Source organism: Enhydra lutris, unplaced genomic scaffold (genome assembly GCF_002288905.1).
Source record: "Enhydra lutris kenyoni isolate GAN:26980312 unplaced genomic scaffold, ASM228890v2 scaffoldscaffold94, whole genome shotgun sequence".
Taxonomy (NCBI): Eukaryota; Metazoa; Chordata; class Mammalia; order Carnivora; family Mustelidae; genus Enhydra; species Enhydra lutris.
Window position 1 is genome coordinate 1,267,527 of NW_019154178.1, and position 11,653 is coordinate 1,279,179.

Genomic DNA, 11,653 nt, shown 5'->3' on the forward strand with positions numbered 1-11,653 from the left:
GCAGCTGGAGTGGCCTCCTCTGCCGGGCTCCTCACACACCCAAGGCCCCGTCCCCCTGTATTATTTACTCCTGTTTCCGGAGCTGGTGGCGGTGCTGGCGGGCAGGCGGGTGTCAGGGCCACGTGTGAGGGAGCAGGAGGAAGCATCTGGCTTCCCCCTGTCCTCCAGGGGCCCGCTGCCTCCCTGTCCCCAGGGCCTCCAGCTGCCAGGGTGGAGTGGAGCCCAGGAGAGCAGGGGCCAAGTGGTTAGCGCCTTTGCCCTTCCCACCTTCAGGCCTCCAGAAGCCATGACGACCTCACGCCCCCTTACTTAATGATGCTTATTAGTGGGTAGGATACCCCTGTCAGGGTTAATTGGCAGGTTAAGCCTGTAACCTACAACTAGGAGCCCCAAGATAGGCTGGGTGGAGGGCTGAGGCTGTCCCCAATCGGCCTTGTAAATACACCTGTTCGCTGAAGGGGATCATTATCCCTGAGCCACTTGTTGGCCCTGGTGCCTACACAGTGGGTGGCAGCAGGTGCCCCAATCGCTTGGCATGTTCCCGGCCCTGCTCTCTGACTCTTCCCCACCCTTCCTGAGTCTGGCCCTATACCCAAACTCTCATCTTGGAGTCAGGGTGCCCTCAGGTGGCCAGATCCCTGCCCCCCATGTCTATGTTCCCTTGGCTGAGATCTAGCCCTCTGCCCGTCCGTTAGGAGGACGTCAGGGTTTGACAGAGGGCGCCCTAGAACCAACTCAGCTTCCCCTTAGATCCAGGGTCTGTTTTTGACAACCCGTCATCCTCCCCAAGAAGGTGCCACATACCACAGCCCCCTAACCATCACTAGGTCAGTTAAGAGCCTAGAGCTGCCATTCCCTTGCATGGAGGCTCTGCTGGCCCTTGAATGCTCTTTGCCTCTGCTCCCAGGGACACGTGCTTCAGGGGCCATCAGTCTGATGGCCATCAGACTCCAGCCTCCAAGACGCCAGTGCTTCAGGGCCTGCCTGGGAGGCTGGACAGACTTGGGCCGGAACCCTGAGACCCAGCCGCAACCTTCCCCTGCCCTCGGGGCAGGCTTGACTGGCAGGTGCGAGCTCATGGCGCCCTCTGCAGGGACCCTGGGCACACTGCATGCCACTCCCCCAACCCAGAGACTGAGGAGCATGGCAACGGTGGGGTGACCTCTCATTAGAGGGCGGGGCTCTAATCCTTGACCAGGACCCCCTCCATTCACTTCTTCGCCTCCATTGGGACTCCATCCCTACTCAGACACATCTCATTTACAATGTTTTCTTGCCGGAAGGGCAGCTTCTGCCAACCAACCCACGTCTTCACTACCCACGACCAAGCACTGCGCAGGACACGAAGCTGTGGACGCTGAAGCCCATGTCATCCAGCAGGGGAGGCGCTGCGCCGTGGCCTCAGAGGACAGGCACTCTGGACTGAGAGGCACCCCTCAGGGCAGAGCACAGAGCTGGATCTGAGAAGCCACATCCTTATTCCCATCATGGTTGGCTCCAAGGCCGATGGCTTGGTCCCTATCATTTTATACACTTTGCTAAAGTGTAGCAAGTCCCTGATCTCTTGGCTACAAGACAGAGAAGAGAAACGGAGGCACCTGAACAAAGATGGGGCAGTGATCAACCTTGGAGTCTTTCAAAACACAACCATCTGTCTGTGCTGGAGGTGAACGGATGGGTCCAGGAGGGCAACATCAGTGGGCACTCCCCCACCCCCCACAAGGCCTTGGAGCAGAAGGGGCAGGAGGCTTGTTTGCTCCGGGTGGGAAGTCAGAGTAACAAGGCCCCAGAGGTGTAAAGGAACTCCCGGGGGGAGCTGCAGGGGTGACAGTTCTTCTGCTCCAGGATCTACTCCCCTCTGATGGTAAAGGCAGGCTTCCTGCACTACAGCCTTGACCCCTTTTCTGAAAGGTCAAGACGGCAGGTCACCCACGCGCTTTTCTTCCACCTTGAGACTTTCACACTCATGGCACGGATAGCCGTCCATAAACATTTACTAGAAATGAATCTAGGAAGAAGGCAAGCCCCCCATCCCCGAGGTCTGAAACCAGCAGGTATCCGACTGCCACAACCTTCCGCACACCCCTGCAGGCCTGGGCACAAGATAGCACCTCACAACTCCCGGGACTACAAAGATCAACTTTATTAGACATTCAGGGTCAATTTCTCTTCTTGCCCTTCCCCGTGACCCTGGCTGGGGTGAGGACAGGAGCTGCTGCCTGGTACAGGGTGGAGGAGATCTTGTTGATGTAGTACAGGCCGACCATGGAGAAGATGAAGCTACACCGTGAAGACAGAAAGGTCACGGCACCGGCACACGCCAGCCCGGCACCCTCTCGGCACACGGCGGCAGCGGCTGGGGAGGCAGCCGGCTAGGGCTGAGGAAACCCCTTCCCCAGCTGTGAGGCCCTTACCAGGTGGTGACGCAGACTCGGTGAATGAGGCCAGATGCAAGGAGAGCCAGCAGGAGGCAGAGAAGAGCTGGGAAAGCAAGAGGGGACAAGGGGATGGGGGTCAAAAGTGGAAACAACAGGCACTCACATGTGGAGGCTAGGGGACATCGGGGGCCTCTGAAGCTGGGGGAACCTGTGTCGGGGAATGTGGCACGACATCAGCAGGAGGACTGCAGATGCCCTGAACGATGGTCAGGACATGGAGCGGGGGGGGGGGGGGGGGGGGGGGGGGGGGGGGGGGGGGGGGGGGGGGGGGGGGGGGGGACATGTGCTCGCTACCAGCTCTGTCCCAAATATCACCTCCCTATCCTGGCTCTCTTCCAACATAAAGGAAAAAGATAGTGATACAGAGTCTGAAAGGCAAGGTTTGCTCCCATTTGGGAAGGGGAGGCAAGGCCTTTCCGACAAAAACCAGCCACTAAGGACCAACTCGTGAAACTGGCTGGCCAGGGGCGGAAGCTGAGGGCCTCGCTCCCTGGATGCAGGCCGGAGGGCTGGGTGTCTGCACGCTCACGCCACGGAGGCAGGAAAGGGTCTCCGGGTATCCTGCGGAGGACGGGAGAGAAAGTGGGAGGCGGTCGGCAGGGCAGACACCACCTGCCCAGCTGGGGAGGGTGAAGGGGGTCAAGAACCTGGCCCCACAACAAAGGTTTCTTTCCGTAGCACAAGAAGACAACACATGGGGAAACAAAATCTCAGAGGTCTGGAGGCTGCCGGCTGCGAGGAGCTCTGGAAAGCTGCCCCAGAGCTAGGTGGAGGGTGCAGACCTACAGACCTACAGGAGCCAGGAGTGCAAAGACACGAGGGCCACGAGGGCCACGAGGGCCACGAGGGCAGGGCAGGCCTATGTTCTACCCGATGAAGGCTCCTCACGAGGCAGCGTTCGCTGCCCTCTGTAAGCTTGTGACATTCCTTGAGCGAGCCGGCCTTGATGCCTCAGCTGCTTTATGAACTTAATTCTGCATAAATAACTAAATCATCTATTCTCCATTACATGAGCAACAACGAGCATCGTGTCAAAGAGAAAAGAACCTAACATTTATTCTAACTTGGTAAGGGTTCCCGCTGACATAGAAATCCGGTGTCTCCAATGCTGAAGCCCAGGTGCCTGGGGGGCTCAGGTGGGTGTCTGCCTTCAGCTCAGGTCAGGATCCTGGGGTCCTGGGATCGAGCCCTGCATCCCTGCTTCTCCCTCTACCCTTCTCCCCTGCTTCTGCTCTAATGAACAAATAAAATCTTTCTTTAAAAAATTTATTTATTTGGGGGCGCCTGGGTGGCTCAGTGGGTTGAGCCTCTGCCTTCAGCTCGGGTCATGATCTCGGGGTCCTGGGGTCGAGCCCCACATCAGGCTCTCTGCTGAACGGGGAGTCTGCTTCCCTCTCTCTCTCTGCCTGCCTCTCTGCCTACTTGTGATCTCTCTTTAAAAAAAGAAAAAAAAATTTATTTATTTGACAGAGAGAGACACATCAAGAGAGGAAATACAAGCAAGGGGAGTGGCAGAGGGAGAGGGAGAAGCAGGCTTCCCCATGAGCAGAGAGCCTGATGTGGAACTCCAACCCAGAACCCTGGGATCATGACCTGAGACGAAGGCAGCCACTTAACACTGAGCCCGCCAGGTGCCCCATAAATAAATAAAATCTTCTAAAAAATCTAGTACTGAAGCCCTTCACGATCCTCTCAGAAAAATAGAACCCACTAACACTGGCTCAACCTCACATCAGAATCCCTCAATGAACTCAGTCCTGTTTCCTCCCCACACCTCCCAAGGACTGGGCAAAGCCAGCCTGCAGGGCCAGGTCTCCTCAGAGCCCCCTGGGAACTAGGCTTCCGGCTCCAAAGCCTCAGAGCTCCGGGAGGTGCATCCGAGGCCGGCGCCGCCTCCGCGCGGTCTTAAGAAGCCTGTTCCCTTCTGAGCCACCTTCACCGACCGACCGGGCACTTGACCACTCCGGACCGTGCTGGGAGCGGCTAGGGCGGAAGGCTGAAGCGCCCGACCCCCATCTTCACTTACTCTCAGGGAAGATCTTTGCTTGGAATCCTTTGCCAAAAACCAGATTCTCCAGATTATTGAAGGCCTGGTCGAGGGAGTTAAGGGCAGGCCGAGCGACGGGCCGCGCCCCCCGCCCCCCCGCCCCCCCCACCCCCGCAGCGCAGGAAGGATACGGTGAGCGAGAAGACGAACAGGCCTGAGCCCAGCAGGCCCCCCTGGATGGTGAGCCACTCGGTGGACGCCAGCTGCCGGCTGTACATCTGCATCCCGGCGAAGAGCAGCAGCGACAGGAGGGAGGACAGCGCCAGCGAGGTGCCCGTGCCCACGGCTGCAGGGGAGGCGAGGACGCGGGCCGCGCGGTCGGGCCGGGTCCTCCTTCCCGCCAGCGCCGCAGGCCGAGCCGGCCCCCCGCGTCCCCGGGGCTGCGCAACCCCGCCGCGACCCCCGCCGCGACCCCCCGCTGCCCCCGGGCGCCCGCTCCCCGCCGTCCCCCGGGGTCCCGGACACGTCAGCTCTGCGGGCAGAGGACCGGGACAGCCGGTCCGCCCCAACCCCACCCCACCCACTTGTCCGTCGGGGAACCCCGCCAGTCCCGTTACCCATCGCGTGCTGCCCCGGGCTCAGTCGGCGCCGCAGGCCAAGAAACAGGGGACCCGAACCGGGGCGGTCGGCGGTGCGCACGCGTCAGCCCCACTCGCGGACTCGCTTCCCCCGGGGCTGCTCGCGCTCCCTCTAGGCGCCTGGCCGCAGCGGCCCCTGCCGGCAGGGAGGAGACACTGCGTCCGAGAGCGGCCTTGGCCACCGCCCTGGTCCCCTGCCCTTCCCCGCTCCCCGAGCGTCTGCTGCCCTCAGCACAAGCCGCTGGGCCCACGGCCCGTTGCCTCTAGCCCAGCCCTGTCTCCTTCGCCGTACGTGTCATCTCTAGTGCCTGTTCCTCACACGTCCCTCCCGCATGAGCCCTGCCTCGCATCTCCCGTGGACTCTTGCCCAAGCCAAAACCTAGTCCTCGCATTCTGGAGCCCATCCTTCTCCGAAACTATCCTCCCGTTTCATCGCAGTAAGACTAGGGAGCCAATGAAGGATGCGAACATTAGAAATGGCTCCCCCCATACGGTTCCATGTTACCCAACCCGCCCGCCCCCCCCCGCTCCCCCCGCCTCCCCGCCACCCCCGCCTCCCCGCCACCCCCACCCCCGCCACCGTCTTCCGAAAACCACGTGGGGAGAACTATTTCCCACCTCCTACCTCGACGGGCGCTGTGCGAGGCTGTCCCTGGAGCATGCGCAGTGACATCTCACCCCCACCCCTCCGCACACCCCCACGGGCTCCTGCATTAAGCCGGGGGTTCGCAGCCGCAGCCCGGATCAGGCACCCGGGGGCGGGCGGGCATGGTAGGGCCATGGCTGAGGGTGAGGATATGCAGACCTTCACTTCCATCATGGACGCACTGGTCCGCATCAGTGTGAGTTAAGGTGGGGTCGAGGGGAAGAGGGGGGGAGTAGAGGGGCCCAGGGCAGGCCGGGACCTCGGACAGGTGAACATGAGGCAAGATGCTGGGATGTAGTCAGGGGGCTGGGGATGGCAGAAAGGACTGGGGGAGGGGTTCGGGGTGCAGGTTGGAGAGGGTAATCCCGGGGCAGCCTGGAGGTGAGCCCCGTGGAGGCGTCCAGCTGCTGGGGTGCAAGGAACCGGGAGCTGCCCAGATGCAGCGGGGGGGCTGGGGTGGCCGCCAGCAGTGCACCAGGGCTGGGGCTGCAGGGCCAGGGGGCTATGCTCTGAGGAGGGGGCATGCGTGAGCTTGGATATTTTCCAAGAAAACTGAGGATAGGTGAGGGGCGATGAAGGAGCCGCCCCCAGGGTGCAGTTCCAAATTTGGACCCTACGGCGAGACCCCACCCCACCGCGCCCCCACTCGGGGCTGCCTCCGAGCCCGGGGTTGTCATGGCAACCCGTGCCTGGTTCTCCCAGGGGCGGTGCCAACCCTGCTCCCCCCCACCACTTCCTTCCCCCTCCCTGCCTGTCCCTCCCTCCTTTGTGTCAGCTGCGCCCCTGACCGGGATGGCTGCGAAGAGAGGGACCAAGGTGAGGTGTGGGGGTGGGGCATAGCTTGAGGACCCCCTCCACCAAAAAAGGGAGGGGTACTTCCGGTGGGGAGGGGGTAAGTAGGCGGGCGCTCTTTTCCCCCTCGCTTGGGGAGGGGATTCTGGCTAGTCGGGTCGTGCCGGGTGAAGGAGCGGGAGGGCCGGACGGTGGGGGATGCAAACGGGAATGGGTTCGTGTTGGGGCCCCGAGGAGACGTCCGGGGAAGTGAGGGATGGAGAATGGAGGCTGGAGCGGCCGCCGCCGGCCGAGCCGCGGCAGGATGACCGACGCGGTGAGCAGGAGGACGGAGAGCGCGCGGCGCTGGCTGTAGGGAGGAGTCACGCCGGGAAAGGGGGTGCTGCCAGAAAAGGGGGCGGGGGTCTGCACCAAGCTGCAGAATGGGCGGTGTCCTTGAGAGAAGCTGGTGGCCGGGAGATGGGGGGATGGGAGCAACGGCCAGGTGAGAGGGGCAGCAGGCCCTGCGCCCGCCCCGGGAGTGGAAGGGGTGGGGCTTGAGGCCAGGGGAGGCAGGTGCTCGGGCCGCGAGCCCCGACCGCCCCTCGGAGGCTCTGGCTCTCCGCGGAAGGGAGACCGGCAGCAGCCGGAGCCGGGAAGGTCTGTGAATCAGGCCCCGGGCGGGTGCTGGGGAAGAGCCCCAGGTAGCTTGCCCTGCCCCCACGAGACCCCTTGGGTTTCTCAGGGCACCTGAGAGGCCGGCTGCGGTGTTCCCCCGGGGGTTCCTTGCTCCCACCCGACCTCCTGCTCCCTCCACAGACGAGCATGAAGAACATGGAGAAGGAGCTGCTGTGCCCAGTGTGTCAAGAGATGTACAAGCAGCCTCTGGTGCTGCCCTGTACCCACAATGTGTGCCAGGCCTGTGCCCGGGAGGTGCTGGGCCAGCAAGGCTACATGGGCCATGGCGGGGACCCCAGCTCCGAGCCCACCTCCCCCGCCTCCACCCCTTCCACCCGAAGCCCCCGCCTCTCCCGCCGTACTCTCCCCAAGCCAGACCGCCTGGATCGGCTGCTTAAGTCAGGTGGGCCTGGCTCCTGTGGGCCGCGGGCGGGGATGCTGGGACATCCGCGCAGGTCGGGGGCCTCTGAAGACCCAGAGCCGAGCTCTGGCACGACAAAATTACTGTTTTAATTGAATAGATCTCCCCCTCCCCCCAGCCAGCTGTAACTTTCAGCCCCCTCCCTCTCTGGCCCTGCCACAGGCTTTGGGACGTATCCTGGGCGGAAGCGAGGGGCTCTGCACCCCCAGGTGGTCATGTTCCCGTGCCCGGCCTGCCAGGGCGATGTGGAACTGGGGGAGCGGGGCCTGGCGGGGCTGTTCCGGAACCTGACCCTGGAGCGCGTGGTGGAGCGCTACCGCCAGAGCGTGAGTGTGGGTGGCGCCATCCTGTGCCAGCTGTGCAAGCCACCGCCGCTAGAGGCCACCAAGGGCTGCACCGAGTGCCGGGCCACCTTCTGCAATGAGTGTTTCAAGCTCTTCCACCCCTGGGGCACCCAGAAGGCCCAGCACGAGCCCACCCTGCCCACCCTCTCCTTCCGCCCCAAGGTGAGCCAGCGGGGAGAGGGGTCTGGCGGTGCTGGGTGGCTGGGGGAGCTGGCTCGGTGGACTTCCCAAGGGAGGCGGGCAGAGGTGGCCCCTGCCAGGCTCCATTTTCCGTAACAAGGACAGAAAGGGACTGGGTCAATCTTTAAACTTCTCGGAGCCCCATCTTGTCTGCTGAGTGAGGATAAGACCTGCACTGCAGTACCCACGCCCTGGGGGTTGTTGGGGGGGGTCCCAGGAGGTGGTTTGTGAGTCACCCCTAGGCTAAAAAGGTCTGTCCGCATTCATTCATTCACTGAGCAAATATTTATCCAGCATCCATGTGCCTGGGGCTATTCTCGGCATTGGGAATAGGCAGTGAGCAAGGTGGACGAGGTTAATTATTAGCCACAAGGTGGAGATTAATAATCATTACTCTTGCTGTTACCACACATGTGGAGGTGGGAGGGAGCAAGGATGCCAGCGACGCTCCCGTCGATGCCGCCGCGAACCACCAGGTGGCACTGCGGAGCACCCCAGCTGGACTCAGGCCTCCTCCCTTCTTCCCTCTCAGGCCCGCTGCCCAGGCTGCACACTGCTTCTGCCCCAGGTCAGCAGCCTTAAAACCACCGTTTGCTGATGATGTCATTGCTCCTTCTGTCCCTAGGGCCTGATGTGCCCGGACCACAAGGAAGAGGTGACCCATTACTGCAAGACATGCCAACGGCTGGTGTGCCAACTCTGCCGGGTGAGGCGTACCCACGGTGGGCACAAGATCACACCTGTTCTCAGCGCCTACCAGGCCCTCAAGGTGAGGACCCTGCCTCACTCCACCGTGCACCAACCCGCACTCACGCCCTCTCCCACCTCCTCCTGACTGCTGGCTTCCACCAAGCGAGGCACGATGCCCACCTCTCTCTTCCCCCTCAGGACAAGCTGACAAAGAGCGTGACATACATCCTGGGAAACCAGGACACAGTGCAGACCCAGATCTGTGAGCTGGAGGAGGCCGCGAGGCACACCGAGGTGAGGGAGGGCATGGCCGTGGGCTCCGGGCCCCGCCCACGACTGGAAGCAGGAAGGCATGTGGGGAGGCACAGCCCAGTCCCCTGCCTGGCAGCTCAGAGTCCGTGGGTGTGTCGAGGTTCTGGTTAAACCAGGCTGGCAGGAACATTAGTGCCCCAGACCAGGCTGTCCCCGGGGTTACGATGGGAACAGTGTGGCTGTCGACCAGGACCAGGACAGTTTGGAAAGCCCTCAGGGACATGGCTCGGATGCCCTCGGGCTCAGCTGGCCACTTAGGACACCATACATCCTTGGAGCTAGGGCGAGGCTCCGTCTCTGGTACCTTCTGCCAGTTTGCTTGAATTTGCTGACAAGGGGACAGACAGGAAGGATGGCCCGGAGGCAGGGGACATCGGTGTGGTTCGAGTGGGCGTTAGTGCAGTCACATTCGCTTTTGTTTGGGGGAGTCCTTATGGGGTCAGGATGGTGGTGTGGGGCTCCAGGAAGGGTGGCACAAAGTGTCGGGCGTTGAGCCCCTCTGGGTGGACAGGTGCCTTTGGAGCTGTGGGCCTGGCCCTGGCGGCCTGGCTGGGAAGGATTTCCCTGGATCTTTGGTGATCCGAGGGAGGCTGGCACGAGTGCTGCGTGAAGAAGATAGTGAGTGTTGCTCTCTGGGCAGGTGAGCGGACAGCAGGCCAAGGAGGAGGTGTCCCAGCTGGTGCGGGGACTGGGGGCTGTGCTGGAGGAGAAGCGGGTGTCCCTGCTCCAGGCCATTGAGGAGTGCCAGCAGGAGCGCCTGGCCCGTCTCAGCGCCCAGATCCAGGAGCACCGGAGCCTGCTGGACGGCTCAGGTCTGGTGGGCTACGCCCAGGAGGTCCTTAAGGAAACAGACCAGCCTTGCTTTGTGCAAGCAGCCAAGCAGCTGTGCAACAGGTAGGCACAGGCTCCAGGCCCGGGTGTCAGGTGTAGCCGGCGGCTAAGCTGGTGTCTGCACCGCTGCCCCGTGGAGACGTGGGTCCTGAGGACCATCACCAGGCCACACTGATAGCCAGCTTGCTGGAGGGACCAGGAGGTGACCCAAAGCAGGTGCCCAGGCTCTAGGGACAGGCAAAGCAGCATCACGGGGAAGGGCGGCTGTCCAGCTGGGGGTGCCTGACCCTGCCTGCCCCCTGCCAGGATCTCCCGAGCTGCGGAGGCCCTCCAGACATTTCGGCCAGCTGCCAGCTCCTCCTTCCGCCACTGTCAGCTGGACGTAGGGCGTGAGATGAAGCTGCTGACGGAGCTTAACTTCCTGCAAGGTAAGGAGGTGGCCGGGGTGGCCCCGCACCCGATTACAGCCTCCCTCCCTTCTTCCCCAGCAGCGGGCCCGGGGGGCAGCACCCACCAGGGACCTCCCTGGCCTCCTGCCCAGCCTGGTCAGCCGCCCCTCCCACCTCGCCCACCCGGCCACACCGCCCCACCGCGCTCAGCGCTGCTTCTCCCTCTCTTTGTTTGTAGGCTGTGGCCACCGCGGACTCTGCTCAGGAGCACCCCAGGCAAGTCAGCGGCCCTGCCCCGGGGGCCCTGCCCTGCCGCCCCCACACAGCTCACCCCCCCTTCACTGCTCCTTTCTGTTCTGCCTTCACCGAACTCTTGGTCCTCCCTCGCCACCCCCCACCAGTGCCCTCTGTCTCTCTCTGCCTGCCCTAAGCTCCTGCCTAATTCTTGCCCTTCTCACCTTTTGTCCTTGGGCTTCTTGCCCTCCGGACTTGCCTTCTCTTCCCATTGACCTTCGTCTCCTCCCATCGTCAAGCTTTGCTTGTCCTCTGTTGTCCCCCGTTTTCTGCCTTGCTGGCTCTCGCATCTGTCTCCCTCCCGCTTGGCCCCTCCTTCCTGTCCAGTGCTCCTTCCGCGGGGTTCCACTGGTCTCTGCCTGCCTTTCCCTAGGGCTCCTCTTTATTCATAGAATTAAAAAGATCCTAGAAAGAAGCGTCCCCATCTGGTCTAAGACCATTTTTGACAGAGGAGGAAACTGAGGCCCAGACTTTGGAAGCAACGGCCCTAAGGCTGGAGGTGGGAGAATGGCAGGCCAGGACCCTCGCAAGGCTTCCTGCCCCCTGCGCTCCTGCGGCTCCCCTGCTCCCTTGGGCTCTGCCCTGCCGCTCCCCGCCTGGCACCCCGATGGCCTCGCCCCCAGCTCCCTCTCACCCACACTCACCCCCCCGGCCCCCGCTGCTTTCCCTCTTCCTGCCCGCCCTCCGTGCTAGGCCCGCGGCCAGGCCCTGACTGACGCCGCTGTCTCTTCCCACAGTGCCCGAGGCGCCCGTCATCGACACGCAGCGCACCTTCGCCTACGACCAGATATTCCTGTGCTGGCGGCTGCCGCCCCACTCGCCACCTGCCTGGCATTACACCGTGGAGTTCCGGCGCACCGACGCGCCCGCGCAGCCGGGCCCCGCACGCTGGCAGCGGCGAGAGGAGGTGAGGGGCACCAGCGCCCTGCTGGAGAACCCTGACACCGGCTCTGTGTACGTGCTGCGCGTCCGGGGCTGCAACAAGGCCGGCTACGGCGAGTACAGTGAAGACGTGCACCTGCACACGCCCCCGG

At 62.9% G+C, this 11,653-nt stretch overlaps 2 protein-coding genes across 4 annotated transcripts in view; one reads left to right on the top strand and one right to left on the bottom strand.

The window, feature by feature from the left end:
• Positions 1-1,496: 1,496 nt before the first annotated feature.
• Positions 1,497-11,653, top strand: part of LOC111138906 (tripartite motif containing 46) — a 13,485-nt gene continuing 3,328 nt past the window's right edge. The window contains exons 1-8 of one of the 3 annotated variants that reach the window (XM_022490890.1): positions 1,497-1,514; positions 7,300-7,561; positions 7,742-8,085; positions 8,729-8,872; positions 8,992-9,087; positions 9,746-9,999; positions 10,243-10,364; positions 11,357-11,653. In XM_022490890.1, coding sequence (XP_022346598.1) covers positions 7,306-7,561; positions 7,742-8,085; positions 8,729-8,872; positions 8,992-9,087; positions 9,746-9,999; positions 10,243-10,364; positions 11,357-11,653 — 1,513 coding nt within the window. In that variant the 5' untranslated portion in view covers positions 1,497-1,514; positions 7,300-7,305. Of the gene's footprint in view, positions 1,515-5,740; positions 5,906-6,489; positions 6,526-7,299; positions 7,562-7,741; positions 8,086-8,728; positions 8,873-8,991; positions 9,088-9,745; positions 10,000-10,242; positions 10,365-11,356 lie in introns of those variants that run through there. The other 2 variants (XM_022490888.1, XM_022490889.1) reach the window with 2 other exon arrangements.
• Positions 2,120-5,416, bottom strand: LOC111138907 (keratinocyte associated protein 2). Its single transcript, XM_022490891.1, has 5 exons — positions 5,043-5,416; positions 4,617-4,771; positions 4,465-4,528; positions 2,415-2,481; positions 2,120-2,280 (listed from the first exon to the last, which is right to left on the bottom strand). Exons 1-5 carry the CDS (start codon positions 5,044-5,046, stop codon positions 2,160-2,162), a joined length of 411 nt encoding a protein of 136 aa, XP_022346599.1. The 5' UTR covers positions 5,047-5,416; the 3' UTR covers positions 2,120-2,159.